An 18,342-nucleotide genomic window follows, 5' to 3' on the forward strand; every position below is an offset into this window, starting at 1 on the left:
TGTTGCTTGGAATCAGAACTTGTTTGGTTCCTGCACTTTTTCCATCAGTGTGAAGTATGCAGAGTGTTGTTGTTTTTTTTAAGGAGGACGCAGCTCACAGTGGCCCATGTGGGGATCGAACCAGCAACCTTGGTGTTATCAGCACCACGCTCTAGCAACTGAGCTAACCGTCCATCCCTGAAGTATGCAGAGTTTTTGTACCATTACAGAGTAGTGGGAATTTCAACACATAGCACATGGTATCCTAATTTAAATTTTAAATTTTGAGTTGTCCCAAGTCTGAGCTAATTAATACGCTTCCTTGCCCATGAGCAGGAGCTTTAAAAAATATATTTGTAAAAGGTTTAAACACATGAAAAAGCAAACTACCTTCTTAGGTCTGTGTTAATTCACCCACGCTTGCTCTTTGTATTTACTCATAGCCAAATGACTAAATCTTCTGTTTATAAAAAGAAGGGGCTTCCCAAGACCGAGGGACCCATCATGTCACAAGCCAGCCGAGGCTATATTTTACCAAGTGGTTAGCTGGCACACTGGTTTGGATCTTGTATTTATTTATAGCGATAGTAACATATTTGGTACTTACAATTTCTAAAAGGCTGATAATCCGTTATCTCATGCTGTAAGTGGCCCAACTTTCACTGAGTTAGAAATGAGTGTTTGGAGGGGGAAGGGAAGTGGGAAACATTCCAAATTGCAAACAGTTGCCTAACGGAAGTGTTTTTGGAGCAGCTGTGTCGGCTACCAAGGGAACCTGTGAATTTGCCATGGAAGCTGTCAGGCCAGCTTAGAGGCATCAATGATGAAAATCCTGAGTTATTTCTGGAGTAGGTGATTGATGTTTCAAATAGAAGGTGACATTTTGATGGGATCCAGACTCAATATGATAGGAGTTAATGAGGATAATGATGATGATAATGATATTTACATTATACCTTTCTTCCAAAGAACCTTTCAATCCTTTTACCTCATTTGTGTTGAAAATGTCCCATTGGAGGAGGGGAAGGTGTTATTAATCTGTTTGTCAGGAGAGAAAACAGAGAGAGTTAATTGCCCAGCTTTCAGGCTCCATTTTGATGATGAGAAGAGATGTTTAACTGACACATTAAACTTGGAGAAATTAAACTTAGAGAAACGCCAGTCTCAGTTCCCATTCATCCAATACAATGCTGCCACAGCAAGCCCAGTGACATCACTCGCTGACCCACAAATCTTCAGGGGATCCTCACAGACTGCCAAATTCAATCTACCTTAACAGGCAAGGCCCTCACACTCCAATCTACATGATCTCACTATGCGCTTATATTTTCCCATGATTCAGCCAAACCAACCCACTTGCTTGCCCCTACCATCTGCTCTGAGCACCTCATTCTGTCATCGTGTTCATCACACTTGCAGTAACTTGTCTCATAACTGTCTTCCTATTTGGATGTAAATTCCAGGCAAGCAGGGACTGTCACCACTGTATCCACAGCGCCTACCGAGTTAACTGGCACACAGTAGGTGCTTTGGAAGGTCACCCTGTGCTCTCCCACTTCCATGCCTTTGTTCATGTCATTCCCTCAGCCTTGAATGCCTGCACTCCCCTCTCGGCCTGTTGAAGGCAGAGCTGCCCTTCCAATCTCACATCAAACCTGACTCTTCTTTTCTTTTTTTAAACCTGACTCTTCTGTGTGGTCTCCCCTGCTTGGGAACTACCACAATACTGTTCTTTTTAGTTTCTACCCTACCTTCTGCTGTGTCATAATCATTCGTGCACATGTGTCGTTGTCCTTCCCTGCCCCACCCAGACTGGCAGCTCTTGAAAGACAGGGCCTGTTCCTGGAGCCTGGCAGAGTGTGGGTATGTTAAATATGTGCTCACTTATCTAAAACTACTGTTGGCCAGAATTCTTCACTCAGTAAAACTCCCATTTCCAGAATCTGCAGCTCATTGCGAGGGGGGATTTTTCTCATTCTTATCTGGTGGGTGAGGGAATCCCTGCCAACACTTCCTTTAAAATGTGTCTCTCTTCTCTCTGAAGAGCACTCAGGCACTTAGGAGGAGGGTTCCTTTGGGTACTGGGGTCCACAGCAGGTTTGCACAGCTGGCTGTTGGCATTTTTTTTTTCTTTCAGCTTCATCACCCTTATCAACACCAACCTAAATAAGGCAGAACTAATCAGTGCAACATCAACTGAGAAGGTGGGATTAAATCAGTGACCTCTCCAAGGAATGTGAGTGCTGCTCTGTGCTTCTGGTGAGCCTTTGTATGCACCGTTCCATTATGATAAGAAGGCACCAGGTTGAACGAACTCTGGGTGTGTGTAAAGCCTTGTAGACAACAGATTTCTGATAGCTCGAAGACGCCCAGCTATTAGCAGTGTGGGCACACCCAACGTCTGTGAGCTAACACTCCCCATAAACTAGAGACCCATCAACAACAGCATCATGGAATATGCAGGGCTGTTAAAATTGATGATGTAGCTCTATATTTATTGACATGGACAGATGCCCGAATATATTGCTAAGTGGAGGAAGCCGGCTGTGGAATAGCATGATTACGTAGAATTATTCCACATTTATAGCCATAGCTATTCACAGAGGTGTGGATATTCTCTAAGATGTTAATAGTAGCCATCTCTAGGTGATAAGATTTTGGGTAATGTTTTCTTTAATTTTGTTTTTATAGTTTCTTTGTAGTGTCTGAATTTTATTTTTACACTGAACAGTTATTTTTACAATCAGAAAAAGAAAACAATGCTACTTTCAGCGTGGAAATGTTGAAAATAAGAGTCTGATTAAAAAAAATCTTCAAATTTCCTAAAAGATGCTCACTGTAAAACAAACAGAAACAAAAAAACAAAGTCTTGTATGAGTGAAGAAAAAAATTGTTCAATTGCCTCCATAACTGAGCCATATAATGTACTGACCAGAGTTAACAGTCAAGGGAAGAAGGAAGCCTTTTTAAGGAGGAGCACGTGTGAAATCAAAGATCTCCTGCCCCAACATGGGGAGTATGCAAACTTTTTAAGTGCCTGAAGTATAAAGTATCTCTTTCACTATCATTTTAATCTAAGCTACTGATGGTAGTTGATTTACAGGTACAGTGTTTCTAATCCCATAGCTCATAGAAGAGAGAAAACTTCCATCTCTGATAGTAAAGAAATGATGGCTTGATTCACCACAGCAATTTCTGTTAAAAAAAAGAGAGACAGACACCGTTGAACACAGTATAACACACTTTATTCCATCGTGATTGGCGTACTTGCAGGATCAGGACAGCAAGAGATTAACATCAGTGCAGGACTTCTCTGGACTAAAGGGCCACGAAAGGCATTACTGGTTTTGGCACAGAGTGTATCACCATACATTAGTTGGAACAAGATGGTCAGGAAAATAAAATGCACAAACCTAACACCATGTGGAAATTAAGTCTGAGTTCTGTAGACCGTTAAAGAGTAAATAATTACAAAGACTAACATGCAACTCTAGATAAGTCACAGTATTAATCTATAGACTATCTTCTCCCCTTAGAGATGAAGAGATGGCATCAGAAATCTGTTCACTGTAGATTAAAAGAACAATCAATACACGTTAGTGAGATCTACCTATTGATTTCTATAGCAATCCATCATAGTTGAAGGAATGATGCTAAATAATGTACCTTCTCTATATTGTCCTTATTAAATTGAATCATACTGACTGATCAAGTAATTCAACTTTTACTTACTGAAATACAATTACTAATGTCTTTATAACATCAAAAAGCAGTTTTTGTTATTTATCTATCCTTATAAATCACAACGGACGAGAGGGGAACCTATGTACCAGGTTATCGTTCCTCTTCAAAGATGACATTACGCTGATGAGAACACCCAAGAAGTCATCTTACTGTGCTGCGAATATTTTAGATTTTCACATCGTCATATCACATAGGGAGTCCAAAGAAACCAGCCTAGTCCGAGACACAGCGATGCAGAGTAAGATTCTTAGAAGAGGCACACAGATTCTAAGTGATTTCTTGAGACAAAGAGGGAAAGAAGCAAAGGAAAAGTGAAAAACAGCTTTCTGTAGAAAAAAATTACTAAAAAAAAAATCTATTCACTTGCAATTGACTAAACATAATAGAGAACAAATAGTTCTTTAATTTGGGATGATAGAAGTAAAGACATGGACAATTATATGCCCATGTGGATTAAGCCCAAACCAGTGGATTGGGTTAGCTCTCTCGTGGTTGTTTTTGAGATGTTGAGCTCTTGTAAGGGGACTTCTGCTTTTGCCCATATGAGGCCATATTTAACCCCAAGGGGTAACTGTAAACGCTAAGGACAATTTTTCTTTATTAACGTGGGCATGTGGGTAACATTTATTCTCTCTCTGGTAAAAACATATTACTCACCCATGGTAAAATAGTTGGAAATATGACATTGACCAAGATATGGTTTATTCATAGGAATGCATATAACTAGATATTTGCATGTGAAATAAATTTTAAAGTTAAGCAACAAGGAAGAGGTGTAGGAGAGGGAATTTCTTCAAATTCTGGCAAAAAATCATCAAATAAATGAAAAAGACAGAGAGTGGTTAAGGATGTATTGGTTTTCTGAGAGGTTTACCACTTCCATTTACTAAGGGGGAGAGGAACTGAAGGTAATTCTCTCTTGATCATCAAAAATAAGGAATGTTTGATTACTTACACATAGTTGAGCAGAGCAAGACTTGAAGTAGTATTTCTTAATCTCCCTGATTCTCACTCTTAAACAACCTACAGGCAATACAGGAAAGGTGGGGATGACTGGGAAGTTCGATAACATGCCCGAATCAGTCACCATTCCTTGGAAAGTACCATTTCCCTCGCCTGCTAAAAGGCTGATTCTTCCAGGTTTAAATAAAAGACAATGACCTCTCCCTTCACTGGGGCATTGTTCTATGTAAGAAATTCGTGTCATTTTAAGGTTGTGCAATTTGAAGGCTAGAGCGGAAAGAAGTTTTAAATTGAATTCCATAGTAAGTATTCATGGGTATTTCAAGGTAAAATTGTCCATTGTCAACAGTTGGTCGCAAGCACCAGGCCAATCACTTCCGGAACTTCCATCTGGCTCACACTAGACCATCAACAATCATTTTTAGACATGATGTCTCTTTTGAAAGAAATAACTTTACTAGGCTAGGATAATTGCTGGGGGTAGAAGGCTAGAAATAGGATGAGTCACAACAGGAGGAACAGAAATGAGCTGAGGAAAAAAAATGAGACAATTCCCTAAGGTCTGTATATGGACAATAATGAAACAAAAATTCATGGAATGTGACTTAAAGACTTTTTGTTGAGCCACGGGGTGTTTCCAAGTTTCTTGATCTACAATCCCCTAGCAACGATCTGGTGCTGAATTTCCCTTCCTCGGTGTGATGCCCTACTTCTTCTGGAATTTAGATTTCTGGGGAAACACTGTCAGGATGTGTCTCTGTGCGGTAAGCTCTCCCCCAAACAGCGGCTCTGATTTTGGTCACAGTTCTGCTGAGGGGCCTGTTTGTCCCTCTGGGGGAGAGTTGGGGTGTAGCAGAAGATGTAGCCATGAGGCAGAAGAGATAGATGGTGGACAGGACAAACCTGTAGGAAGGCATCCAGAAGGCAAGACCCCTGATTTTTCCCAAGGTCAAGGTGATTCTGATAGAAATGGGAAAAGCAAAAGAAAGTAACTGGAAAAAAAGTTTTTCGAGTTCGCAAGAAAGAAGGGGAATGGAAAAGAATCCATGGACCAGGGAATTTCATAGGAAGCAAAAATGATTAATGCTATAAAGAACCCCCCCCCCCAAAACCCAGCTTATCTGATTGATCAAGAAAACATTCTTCGGCATATGTTGGCAACTACATGATTTTCACATTGATAACAAACACTAAATGAGTGTTTCCTTACAATCATTAATCACATTTCAATAATTCATTAGCTCTATATTTTCTAGGTTGCTTAATTCATTTAGCAAATCCACAGCTTCGGTACCACCGTGAGGGGAGAGAAGGAGGGTGCAGAACAAAGCAATTACACTCAAAATTAAACTTTTGTAAACCAGAGTTAGTAGCACAGTGGCACAGTAGATTGTCAATGAAAACGACAGGAGTGGGGACAGCTGTTGGCTGTGAGTGCAGTATTGCCAGCTGCAGGGAGGGACTGCAACTCAGGAGTCTGCCTTCTTGTTAATTAAAATCGAGCAGCAGGTGAGCAGCCCGTCCACCTTTTCCAGTTCAGAGACGCTCACAGGAATCAGCATATGGTCCTTCAGCTTTTCATAAACCTAGAGGAGGGGTCAAGGAAAGGGAGCGAGGAGGATTATGCTTCTGCTTCTGTCTTACCACCTGCTCCCCACCTGGGGTAGAGAATTAATTTGGTTGTGAATGTAGGCTTTTCAACCCATTTAACCCCAAGATGTGCATGGCAATCTAGACCACACACATGCTCACAGCCATACCCCATAGAGCAAGGAACGTTGGTTAACCACTAGCTCTGTGCTTTAACCTCAAAGCCAAGATGTGTCAAAAATGTGGTTGGTAAATGTGCCTTTCCTGTGCTGTTGTCATTGGTAGATTAAGTGATACATGAAAGGCGGTGGCCATGTTTTCAGTCTGAATATTACTCTCTCCCCACACTTTATAACCCTTTCAAGTATACTTTAATGTTTCTTTCCTTACCAACGCCACTGGGAAAAACTTGACAAAATATAATTTAAGTGAAGCATTTCAGGCCAAACTGCTTTTAAACCACAGGTGTGAATTTTATAGCATCTTCTGACACTCATAGAAAGCATGTGTCAACACTTCAAACTAAAGACCCACAGATTTTTTTCCCCGATGATCAAACAAAGCACATTTAAAAAAAAACAAAATCACTTGAAAACACACTGCCTAAAAATAATCTACCATTCTTCTTTAGGAAGCATTGTGTTCCTTAAAATTCACTATGGCGTTTAAGAGCACTGGCGCTGGACAGAGTTGGGTTCCAAACCCGGTGCTGTCAACTTACTACCTAAAGTGTGACTTCAGTCAAGTGATACCCCTCTGAGCCTCGGATTACTTCTCTGAAAGACTGGAATAAAAATGGTGCCCTCACAGGGCTGCTGTAAGGAATCAATAAGATAATGCATGTAGCATGCCTGGCACAGCGCCTGGCACAGGGGAAGCCCTCGGTAAACATGGAGGTTACCATTTTCGGTGATGACACGGGGTTGAATTCAGAAGCAGTTAATGAGCATCTGCTTGTCAGATGATCAATGTGGTTGGACAGGCATGAAGCATCCAGAGCTGTGAGACTCCACATGAATTCTGTGACACGAGTGCTTGCCGATATCACAGATATCTAGGGTGGGGGTCCAGTAACCTGTATTTTTAAACAACCCTGATGCATATTAAAGTATGACGCCCATTATTTATCAAGCGCTGGTTAAGCGCAGTCTGGGGTCAGGAGTCCTATATTTTTCTCAGGTTCACACTTTCAGCCATGTTAATAGAAATTACCTATGGCTCCCCCTACCATTCTCTTTTTACCTGCTAAGAGGTAAGCCTAGAAATTACACAGTATTGCACTTTTAAATGGTGGCATAAAGTATCTAAAATTTTTAAAGCTTAAGATGTAAAACAAATAAGATCAATGGTTACTAAAGGCTCGCCTATAATACTTAGTATAATTATCTTGTCCCTTTGGGCAGAGATGAAGATGCTGAAATGATTAAAAGATAGGGACACTTGAAGGATCTGTGGAGGAGCACTGTTTTACCTGCTTGGTGGGATTCAGTTGAAATTACTAGAGTACACAGATGAGACTGGCAGAGCGCTCTGAAGACCAGAAAAATTTGGTTAGACCAGGAAAGAACTCCTTATCTAGGGACAATCCCCTTGTTGGGTTCCAAACGCAGACTCTCAGAGGGACACTTGATTCCAAGTGTACTCTATTTCTTCCTGCTCTATCCTTTCGACAAAGTATTTTTTTTAATGCTTGTTATGCTGCATAAGATGTGCAGCCCCTTCTTTTTGCAGCCCTGACAATGAGCACCCACCACTTTGGGTCATTCATACGTCTATGCTTTGAGAATCAAATGACCCTCTGAGGAGGGGCAGCTCAGATTTGTCAGACAGCAATGACACAGCTGACCATCTAATCGTAGGTCTCTATGCTTAATGAGTATCTGAGTGTGGGGAAGGATATTTGATCAGAGCTTGAGCACAAGGACTGATGTGAAAAGCTCTGAATAGCAGACAAGACCATCTCCATTACTGTGCATGCATTAGTGACCAGTGACATCAATGAGTTAAATAAACTCTCCTTGTGCCCGAAATTATAGTGTCCTTTCTGCTTTCCTAATAAATCGATATGTGCAGAGGAAAAGGAAGCCCCGGTTAGTTGTCACTCCATCATGAAAATATCCCCAGGCAGCACGACTATCAGGGAGGCCTCCCTAACTGCAGTGGCCAGGAGGGATGGCATTTTACCTTTGCACTTTCTGGATATTCTTCTGGGGTTCGGTGCAGCAAGACGTGGCCTTTGCTAGGGATATTTAGATATATACAGTTTGCAGCCACGTCATCAGGCACAGTGAGTTTGTCGTAGCGGTGGTCACTCATTTGTTGCATGATCTATAAATAGAAACACAGCAGGCTTAAGCAGAGTGCCTTCTCACACTTTCAAGCAGAAGGAAGTCAATGCGCTGGAATAATACAAGGTTGCAGCCAATGCCCATGAACTCTCCTGTGGTGAAGTTCCCATTTTCTAGAGATAGTCACTTAGAACCAGAAGTGGAAAACCTGAAGAAGCTGTGATTCTTTGGAAGAATTGCAAGGGGCCTTCTTGTTCTGTTAAAAGTGGGTGGTGTATAATTTTTCTAGTTTTTGTCCATAAGACCTATCAGTAAGACACAAAATGGCCACATACTATCTCAAAGGCCCAGCTGGGGTTTTGATGATATCCTTGGCTGCGTAAGCAGGGTTGACTTAGTCTGTATGAAAAAAGACCATCACAAAAGAAAAAACACCAAAAAAACAAACAAAAAACAAAAAAAGACTGACAGTAATCAGAATGGTCAATAATCTAATTTAGCAATAACTATATACATGCAAACATAGTTTCCTCTTCTATGAACATTTAAATTGAATTCAATTCACCTGTCTGTTGGCAGGTTATGCCATTAATACAATGCCCATAAAAATCACCTGGAGAGAATGTTAAACTCAAGGGGCTTCACCCCATGCCACCTGATTCCGGTTTGGCAGATTTGAGGTGAGGCATTGAAATTTGCATTCTAAAAGCCCTCCAGGTAATTCTCAGACAGACTCCTGGACCACACTTAGATAAAAACTGCTTTAGCGGGTCTATTAATCAAATAATGGGTTTATTAGTACCTTAATATAAAATAACTTTAAAAATAACACCAAAAACAACCATGCACAAAATTTAAAATATTGATACCTCATCCTCACCTCTTCAACACAATCAAAACAAATCCCCCCAAATAACCCTCTCTCTAAACCACACACATAAAAAAAAAATCCAAACATCAAAAGCAAAGGAAGTATTGTTTTAGGTTTAGTCATGTAGACTCTTTCCATTCTTTATCAATATTCATATATTGTAAGGAATCAGCCTAAATGTCATGTAATGGAGGTATAACACAGCTTTTCCCATAATCTGGTTCTGATCTACCTTCCCAGCCAGGTGTCCCTTCACCTTTCAATATTTTTGTGAAAATGTGCTTCATATTGCTAGATCCCAGAAATAGGTAGACTTCCCATTCAGTTGTGGCAGCATTGGGCAGTTAGATTTGTGGTGTGGGACAGTGGAAGAGACTCTTCCAAGTGATCGTGAAGAATGGTATGGAATAAGCCCTTCCTGACTCACCAGTCAGGGAAACCATTCACTTCTCCTAGTATGGGCTATGCCAAGGGCCGAGAGAGGCCCAGAGTAATCTGATCATGGAATAGCCTTCGGAGAGAAGGAAACATCAGGAATGGGCATGAGCTTCAGCACTTTATCAAAGGCTGGGAGACACAAAGGTGAGCAGCACAGAGATCTAGTTTTTGAAGAGGTCGCAGTCTAATGGAGGAAACTGACAGATAATTACAATAAGAATAAGCAGGACACTATGTTACTATTTTAGGTTTATTATCTCATGTCAAAATCTCCATTTTATAGATGAAGAAACTGGACTGACAAAGGTCAAATAACTTGCTCAAGGTCAAAGAGGTGATTTGAAACCCAGGTCTGTGCAACTCAAAACCTTCTTTATTAATCATCTCACTTTGCTCTCTCTCTCTCTCTCTTTTTAGATTTTTTATTAAAATATAGCTAACATGCAATATTATATTAGTTTCAGATATACACAATAGTTATTCAACATTTATATACTTAAAGAAGTGATCACCATAAGTCCAGCAACCACCTGACACTGTATTATGCTGTCACAATATTATTGACTATATTCCCCCTGCTGTACATTACACCCCCATCACTTATTTGTTTTCTACCTGGAAATTTGGACCTCTATTCCCCTCACCTTTTCCCCCCTTTTTAAAAATTTTCAATTACAGTTGACATTCAATATTATTTTATATTAATTTCAGGTATACAGCATAGTGGTTACACATTTTTATAAGAAGTGATCCCCCTGACTAGTCTAGTACTAGTCAGGTACTAGTCTAGTACAGTCTAGTACTTGGCACTATACACAGTTGTTACCATATTATTGACTATATACTATGTGCTTTACTTACATCCCCATGACTATTTTGTAACTACCAGTTTGTACTTCTTAATCCCTCACTTTTTTCACCCTGCTCCCCAATTCCGTCCCACCTATCACCCCAACAAATCTCGTACCCATCTGTGCCATACATAGTTATTACAATATTATTGACTATATTCCTTATGCTGTACCCTATATCCCCATAACTACTCTGTAACAACCAATTTGTACTGTTTAATCCCTCCCCCCCCCCCAAACTCCCTCTATTTGGCAACCATCAACATGTTCTCTGTATCTATGAGTTTGTTTTTGTTTTATTTTGTTCTTTAGATTCCATATGTAAGTAAAATCACATTACATCTGTCTCTCTACTCAGCACAGTATCCTCCAGGCCCATCCATGCTGCTGCAGATGGCAAGAACCCATTCCCTTTCATGACTGAGCAGTATTCCATTGTATACATGTACCACCTCCTCTCTATCCATTCATCCATCAACAGACACCCAAGCTGCCTTCACATCTTGACCTTTGTAAACAATGCTGCAATGAACAGATGGATGCACATATCCCCTCAAAGTAGCATTTGGGTTTCTTCATATAAATACCCTGAAGTGGGATTACTGGGTCCTTCTTTGTCTCTTGTTATAGCCTTTGTTTTAAAGTCTATTTTGTCTAGTATAAATATTGCTACCCCAGCTTTTTTTGTTTTTCTTTTCATTTCCATTTTCATGAAATATCTTTTTCCATCCCTTTGCACTCTGTCTGTGTGTGTCTTTCACTCTGAAGTGATTCTCTTATAGGCAGCATAGGTAAGGATTTTGTTTTCCATTTAGCCCTCCTATGTCTTTTGAGTGGAGCATTTAATCCATTTACATTGAAAGTAACTGTTGATAGATGTGTAGCTATTGCCATTTTATTATTCATAATTTTGATCTTTTCTTTTCCAACTTAAAGTAGCCCCTCAAATGTTCCTTGTAATACTGGTTTGGTGGTGATGAATTCCTTTAGCTTTTTCGTGTCTGGGAAGTTCTTTATCTGCCCTTCAATTCTCAATGATAGCTTTTCTGAGTAATCTTGGTTGTAGGCCCTTGTTTTTCATCACATTGAACATTTTGTGCCAATCCTTTCTGACCTGCAAAAGTTACCACTGAGAAATCAGCTGACAATCTTACGTGAGCTCCCTTATAAGTTACTCGTTGCCTTTCTGTTGCTGCTTTTAGGATTCTCTTTGTCTTTAACCTTTGCCATTTTTATTATGATGTGTCTTGGTGTGGGCCTGTTTGGGTTCATCTTGTTTCGGACTCTCTGCACTTCCTTGATTTGTATGTCTATTTCCTTTGCCAGGTTAGGAAAGTTTTCAGTCATTATTTCTTCAAATAGGTTCTTAATACCTTGCTTTCTCTCTTCTCCTTCTGGTACTCCTATGATGCGAATGTTGTTATGCTTGATGTTGTCCCAGAGGTCTCTTAAATTTGCCTCATTTTTTGGGATTCTTTTTTCTTTTTGTTGTTCCCATTGGGTGTTTTCTGCTACCTTATCTTCTAAATTGCTGATTTGATCCTGTGCTTCATCCGGTCTGCTGGTGATTCCTTCTAGTATATTCTTCATTTCAATTATTGTATTCTCCACTTCTGACTGGCTCTCTTTCATGGTTTCTATGTCCTTTTTAATGCTTACTACCTCTTCGTTGAAGTTTAAGTTCCTTAAGCATCCTTATAACTATTGTTTTGAACTCTGTCTCTGGTAGGGTGCTTGCTTCCATTTTGTTGATTTTTTTCTGGAGTTGTCTCATTTTAGCTGCCTGTTTGTTTCTATGTATTGGGTAGATCTGCTATGTCTCCCAATCTTCGCCGGTGGACTTATGTAGTAGATGCCCTGCGGGGCCCTGGCACAGTCTCCCTGGTCACCTGCTTTGGGGCTCCAGGAGTGTCCCTTGTGTGGGTTGTGTGTGCCCTCATGTTATAGTTGAGCCTTGGTTGCTACTGGCACATCAGTGGGTGATATAGGCTGATTGGCTGTGGGGTTTTGCCACATCCACAGTTTATAGGCTGCTGTGCGGTGGGTTTACCCCACTGAGTGGGATTCACCCCAGTGGGCTCTGCTGTCTGTTGAGACCACCCATTGGGTGTGCCAATTGTGGGGTTAATTGGGTGCTGTTCTGCTGTGGTCTGAAGCCAACCTCCAAGTATATTGGTTCTGGGGCCTCTTGGGAGGGGCTCTGGTGCAGGCCCAGGTCAGCCACTGCTTGTTACTGGTCAGGGACTACGTGGTAGGAGCTACAAAGTGATCCACGGTTTTTGGCTGCCTATGCTAAAGTTGGAGGCACTTGGGAGATGCCGTGCTGCAAACCGAGGATGGCTGCCAACAGTACTGAGCCTGGGGTAGCTCCACAAATAGCCAGGACACCACAAGGTCTGCTGCCACCTGCTGGATCCCTTATGGTTCAACTCTGATAAAGCCTCAAGTGGTATACAAGTTGGGTGAGGCAGGGTTTCAGTCACTACAGTGGGAAGAGTTGTGGTGAACAAGTTAATGTAGACTCTGGTTTTGTGCCAGTGCTGAGCCTGGAGCTACTCAGCAAAAGTCTCAGAGCACACCGAAGGCAGCTGTCATCCACCTGGGTCCTTTGGACTCCAATAGTTTTTCAAGAAAGAGTGCAATGTGGGCGGGGCTGGCTGTTCTCAAAGTGCCTCTGGGTTAGGCAAGTTGGGTGGAGAGGGATCTCAGTGAGTCAGCAGGATGGAGGGAGAGGAGCTTACCAGGCCAATCAGATTCCGATTTGGCTGGAGGGGGGAGCTCAACACAAAAAAGATGGTGCCCATCTGCCGGCTGCACCAGAGGAGGGCTCCACACAGGAAAAATGGTGACTGCCCTCCAGCTCTGCCCCAAAGCCACACCCCTCAGTCTGCCCCCTGTGTGCCTCCAATGTGCCAGAGTTACTGTCCCTCTGCTGCAGCCCAAGTTGAATGGCTGAGAGCAAGTGAATCTGTGTGTGGGCTGTTTAAGAGGGCATCTCTGTTTCCTTCAGCCTTCCATCTCACCTGGATGTTTGGAATCCCCGCTGTTTTTCACTCCCAGTTGTTGTGGGGGCTCCTCTTCCTGGCACCAGTACTCTGGGCTGGGGAGGCTGGTGTGTGGCTGGGGTCTCTCACACCGGCCTGAGATTCCCCTCCTGGTTCTCAACCACCACATGGAATTTGGGGCCAGCCCGTTTTGTGTCTCCACCCCTCCTACCAGTCTCGATGTGGCTTATTCTTATATCCTTAGTTATAAACCTTCTGTTTGGCCAGGCTTCAGATGGTTCTACAGGTTGATTGTTCTATAATCTAGTTGCAATTTTAATGTGTTCATGGAAGGAAGCAGGCACAGTTTTTATCTACTCCACAATCTTGGATCTCCTAAGTAGATTGCTCTCTTTCTTGACCTCCAGAGCTGAAGTGGATCTTTCTCTCCTACTACCATTAATATCTACTTTTTTTTGCATGCAGTTGGTATTTATTATTTATTCTCTTGTGGTACTATGAGTTCTTTTTTCATATATAATCCTATTACGATACAACATAGTTTGTTGTAGCTACAGGACTTGACTGAACATCTCTCTTGCACTTTTTAGTTTAAATTGTTCTCTGAAAGGATAGGCCCACCGAGTGGATCAGCCTCGGGGTGGGCTCTTGTTAGAGAGCCCTGATTGAGAAACCTTGGATCTGTTAGAATATGTGGACAATAAAGAAGTTAGAGACACTCCTAAAGATGAACTATTCTAAGCAAATTAACAACATATTCAATTTGGCCCGCTTTACAAAACGGATATGCTCAGAAATACAATGAAGAGCCTTATATAAGAGAAAAATAATCCAAACCCATGTTGTTCTCTTCTTTTATGAATTGCTATTTAATTATATCTGATGCAGACTTCCTTTAGGACTGCTTCAAAACACAGTAATAGTAGTTTCCATTTATTATTGTGTGGGAAGGGGCACATTAAGACCATCGACTGGAGTAAGACCTGGGTTTGAGTCTCTGCTGTAACCTTTATGAACTAGGTAAATTTAATCTTTTCTTTTTTTTTTTTTTACTTCTTGTTTTCCTCACCTATAAAATTGGTATAATAGTCTTTCATACTTATTGTGAAAGTTTAATGAAGATAATGTACATAATAAGGCACATTAATAATCCCTTAATAGCCACTAGTATTTTATGAGCTGTGACTGGACACAGTTCAAGTTTCCAGTCTGCAATCCCATCTACTGTTCTGGCAAGCTTTAACCTTTGACCTCACTCTTAAAATAACTTGTTTTGGAGGTCAATCTTTATTCTTAAAACCACAGAACACGATACCCATCCTATTCCTAGGGTGATTTCTTTAGTTTCCTTCTTTCTAAGACCTACATTATTTAATACATAATCCAACGGTCTTTCAGGTTTAGCATCCCTTCTGCCTGGATCCCGTAGAGAGAAATGCTAGAAAGTTCCCAGACTTTTCAAAATTAGGGCACATTTTAATACGAGTTTTTACAAGTTTCTCTCTCTTTTCAAAAGGAATACTAGGTCCTTGAGTGCAGGTCCAGGCATAATGCAGTGAACAGAGCATGTGCTTTGGAGTCAGAAAGGTCTGGGTCTGAAGCTTTGCTCTGCCACACACTTACTCTGGATCTTGAGCAATTCACTTAAGCTCTCTGAACCTCAATCTCCTCAGCTGTAAAATGGGATGACAATGTCATACCTATTCCCCATAGCGTAACTTTCAAAATTACTTAGAAAAAAAAACAGAAAGAAACAGATCATGTATGGGAAGTGCTTAGCACAAGTTCCTAGCATATATTAAATGTGTAATAAATGTGAGCACTCTTCCCTCTTTGTTTCTTGTACGTCACCTGGCATATCGCAGGTGATCAAAATATGTTTGTAACTCATTGATTCATTTCTTCATTCCTTGCAGAGGATATAGGGAACCTCAGGAGCACAATAGGACGGCCTTTGTGATCAAATACATATATGAACTACTGCATTCCCTCAGAAAAGCAAGGTGTGGTCTGTGGCCAGAAATATAAACATAGTTCATTACTTAAAAGTAAACCAGGCTAAAATCAATGAGGCCAAGGTTTGTCTTTTTCTCTGTGCTGTACAGAAGGGCAGTAATATACTCTGGTCCTAACCCAAATGACTTTGGATGTAAGACAGTAAGGAATGGAGGACCTGGGGTGAACTAGAGAGTGCACAGCACCTTAAAAGCATTAAAACAAAGGAAGAAAAGAAATAAAACTTTGTCTATGAACACATAGGCCTCCTCTGTCAGTTTATAACTCCGGATTTAGTAAAATAGTCCAGGAACCCAAAGAGAAGATTGGTTTCTTCATGATATAAGTGGGGCGGTTTCTAAACGCAAGATAGAAGTTAGGATTTGTCTGACTTTTCAGCCATTACTCTTGTCCCGTCTGACCAGCATGCTTCTTTCCAGGTACAGGGAGTAGGATTACGCAATGTCTGAATCTCTGCTTACTGTGTCCTGTTGAAGGTGGGCCAGGATAGTCAGTCTTCTCATGTCTGTAGTCAGAACTGGACTGTCATCCTTCACAGGGATCGGACCTGATTTACCCCAGAAGTTCAGGATTTCTTCTGGACCAGTACGGAGATAGTGCCTTGGGCCAGAGGTCTACTAAGTTGAACCCCAGTGACTCAAGGGCCTCACAAAGATCCTTAAAACATGCTATGTACAGCCATTACCCGGTCAAGCCTAGACACAAACAAAACCAAACCCAGAAAATCTCATATTCCCACTGACTTAATTTTCGAAGCAACTGGGAGAACTGTGGGCAGCACATTTTGGTCTATCGCATTCAGGCTCCATTTATAAAGCACTAGTTGGTTTCCAGGTTAATCCATGGTCTACAGATGATGCACTGCACTCCTTCCCATAGATTAAAAAAAGAAAAAAAATCACCTACGGCTCTTCGTACAAGATGAGTTGAAAGAGAAAGAAGCATGTCAAGGCCACACCTCACAGGCTGACTATACCTTCAGTGGTCCCATAAGCAGCCTGGGCATATCTCCCACCGCTCAGGCTGACTCATGCATGTCCGGTGGTGACTGTGAACCAGAAACGTGGAATGTTGTACATTCCAGAGGAAGTGTTACCAAGGATCATTGTCGGTGCTGACTTCTTGTTTATCGGTGAGGGAACAAACTAAAATTCCAAGGCTGTGTCTACCTCAGAAAGTACCCAGTTTCTTTGGAATAACGGAGACTATGTTTCCTTTCCCCGGTGTGCTTTATTTACTTGGGCTCCAGCTCTCTCCACGCTCCCTCCTCCACCCTCACCTCCTTGAGTGAACAATCCCCTTCCTCCCCAGCCGCCCCCACTCCAGTTCCTATGTGTTTGCTTTGTTCTTCAGTTACGGGCATTTATTTGAAATTCTAATAACTGCTTTTCCTCACTCTTTAGTGTTTCTCTCTTTACTGGGCTTTATATTTACAATTGAAAGCTTCTGCTGGAAGCATTCCTAAACTACTGACATAGGGCCAGTAATCACATGGGGCTGGGGGAGAGCGCTACGGATACCCTGGGCCACCGGGAAGACAGACAGGTGGGTCCCGGGGCAAAGGAAGCCTGCACTGTCGCTGAAGTCAAAAATGACAAAACTGAAGCTGTCCTTCAAGCACATCATGAGAAGGCGGGGTTCTTTGGAAAAGACAATCATGCTGAGAAAAATAGAAGGCAGCAAGAAAAGAGGAAGATCAGACATGAGATGGCTTGATTCCATAACAGAAGCCATAGGCGTGAGTCTGAGCAGGGCTGTGAGGACAGCCCATGGTGGACCTCGCTCATTCATAGGGTCGCCAGGAGTCGGAGCCGACTCAACAGCAGTAACACACACACTCCCAACCTAGCATTTTTTTGAGAATAGTTACATTTTTTTTCATTACTGTGAGGAAAGGAATTATAATATCCTTAGTGTGGAAATAATTAAATGCTGGGAATACATAAAGTAATTCACTGATAAATTCTACTGAGAGTTATTCTTAACATAAATGCCTTAACAAAACCACCAAAGCCACGTGTGGAGAAAATTTTCAATTAATTTATCAAGGCCACAGGGTTATCGTTTTAAGACAGGTTAGAAAATGTGCCAAAAGAAATGACTTTTAATAATAGAACAGGCCCCATTTGGAACAGTGACTGGTTCTGCTTAACTGTGAAAAGAAAAAAAATACAAAAGCTATGTCAGGCATAGCCTTTCTAAAAAAAAAAAAAAAAAAGTTTTAGAAAGGGGTAACGAGATAATAAACAAAAAAGATTTCTTTCCCATCAAAAAGCTAAAGGTGCTTATTCTAAACATAGTTTCTGTCTTTTGGGACAAAGAACAGGTTTCTCTTTTTTCTGTCAGAGAGATTGTTTTCTTCTCAGGTGTATGTTGTTATTGTCTGAAAAAGACAGCTTGCCATTTATTTATAGCTTGGTTCAGGAGCTAATGTGTATATACAATGCAGGGTGCTCGCCATTCAGGGGGGAAGCGCACAGAAGAAGACTCAGCATGGTTCTCTAACATCTTTCCCCTGCTGGAACGCCCGCTGCTCGCCTGGCAGGGCATCACCTCAGAGAGCTCAGGCTCCCAAGGAAGGAGCCGGGTGAAGTGGA

General features: G+C 41.5%; 1 protein-coding gene across 4 annotated transcripts in view; it reads right to left on the reverse strand.

Moving 5' to 3' along the window:
* Nucleotides 1-3,207: 3,207 nt before the first annotated feature.
* The window catches only part of DDAH1 (dimethylarginine dimethylaminohydrolase 1), a 231,030-nt gene continuing 215,895 nt past the window's right edge, over nucleotides 3,208-18,342 (reverse strand). For all 4 annotated transcript variants that reach the window (XM_074335078.1, XM_074335076.1, XM_074335077.1 and 1 more), the window contains exons 5-6: nucleotides 8,461-8,604; nucleotides 3,208-6,272 (exon numbers count right to left, since the gene is read on the reverse strand). In XM_074335078.1, coding sequence (XP_074191179.1) covers nucleotides 6,156-6,272; nucleotides 8,461-8,604 — 261 coding nt within the window. In that variant the 3' untranslated portion in view covers nucleotides 3,208-6,155. The remainder of the gene's footprint in view (nucleotides 6,273-8,460; nucleotides 8,605-18,342) is intronic.

The sequence above is a fragment of the Rhinolophus sinicus genome, linkage group LG06 (genome assembly GCF_036562045.2).
Source record: "Rhinolophus sinicus isolate RSC01 linkage group LG06, ASM3656204v1, whole genome shotgun sequence".
Classification (NCBI taxonomy): Eukaryota; Metazoa; Chordata; class Mammalia; order Chiroptera; family Rhinolophidae; genus Rhinolophus; species Rhinolophus sinicus.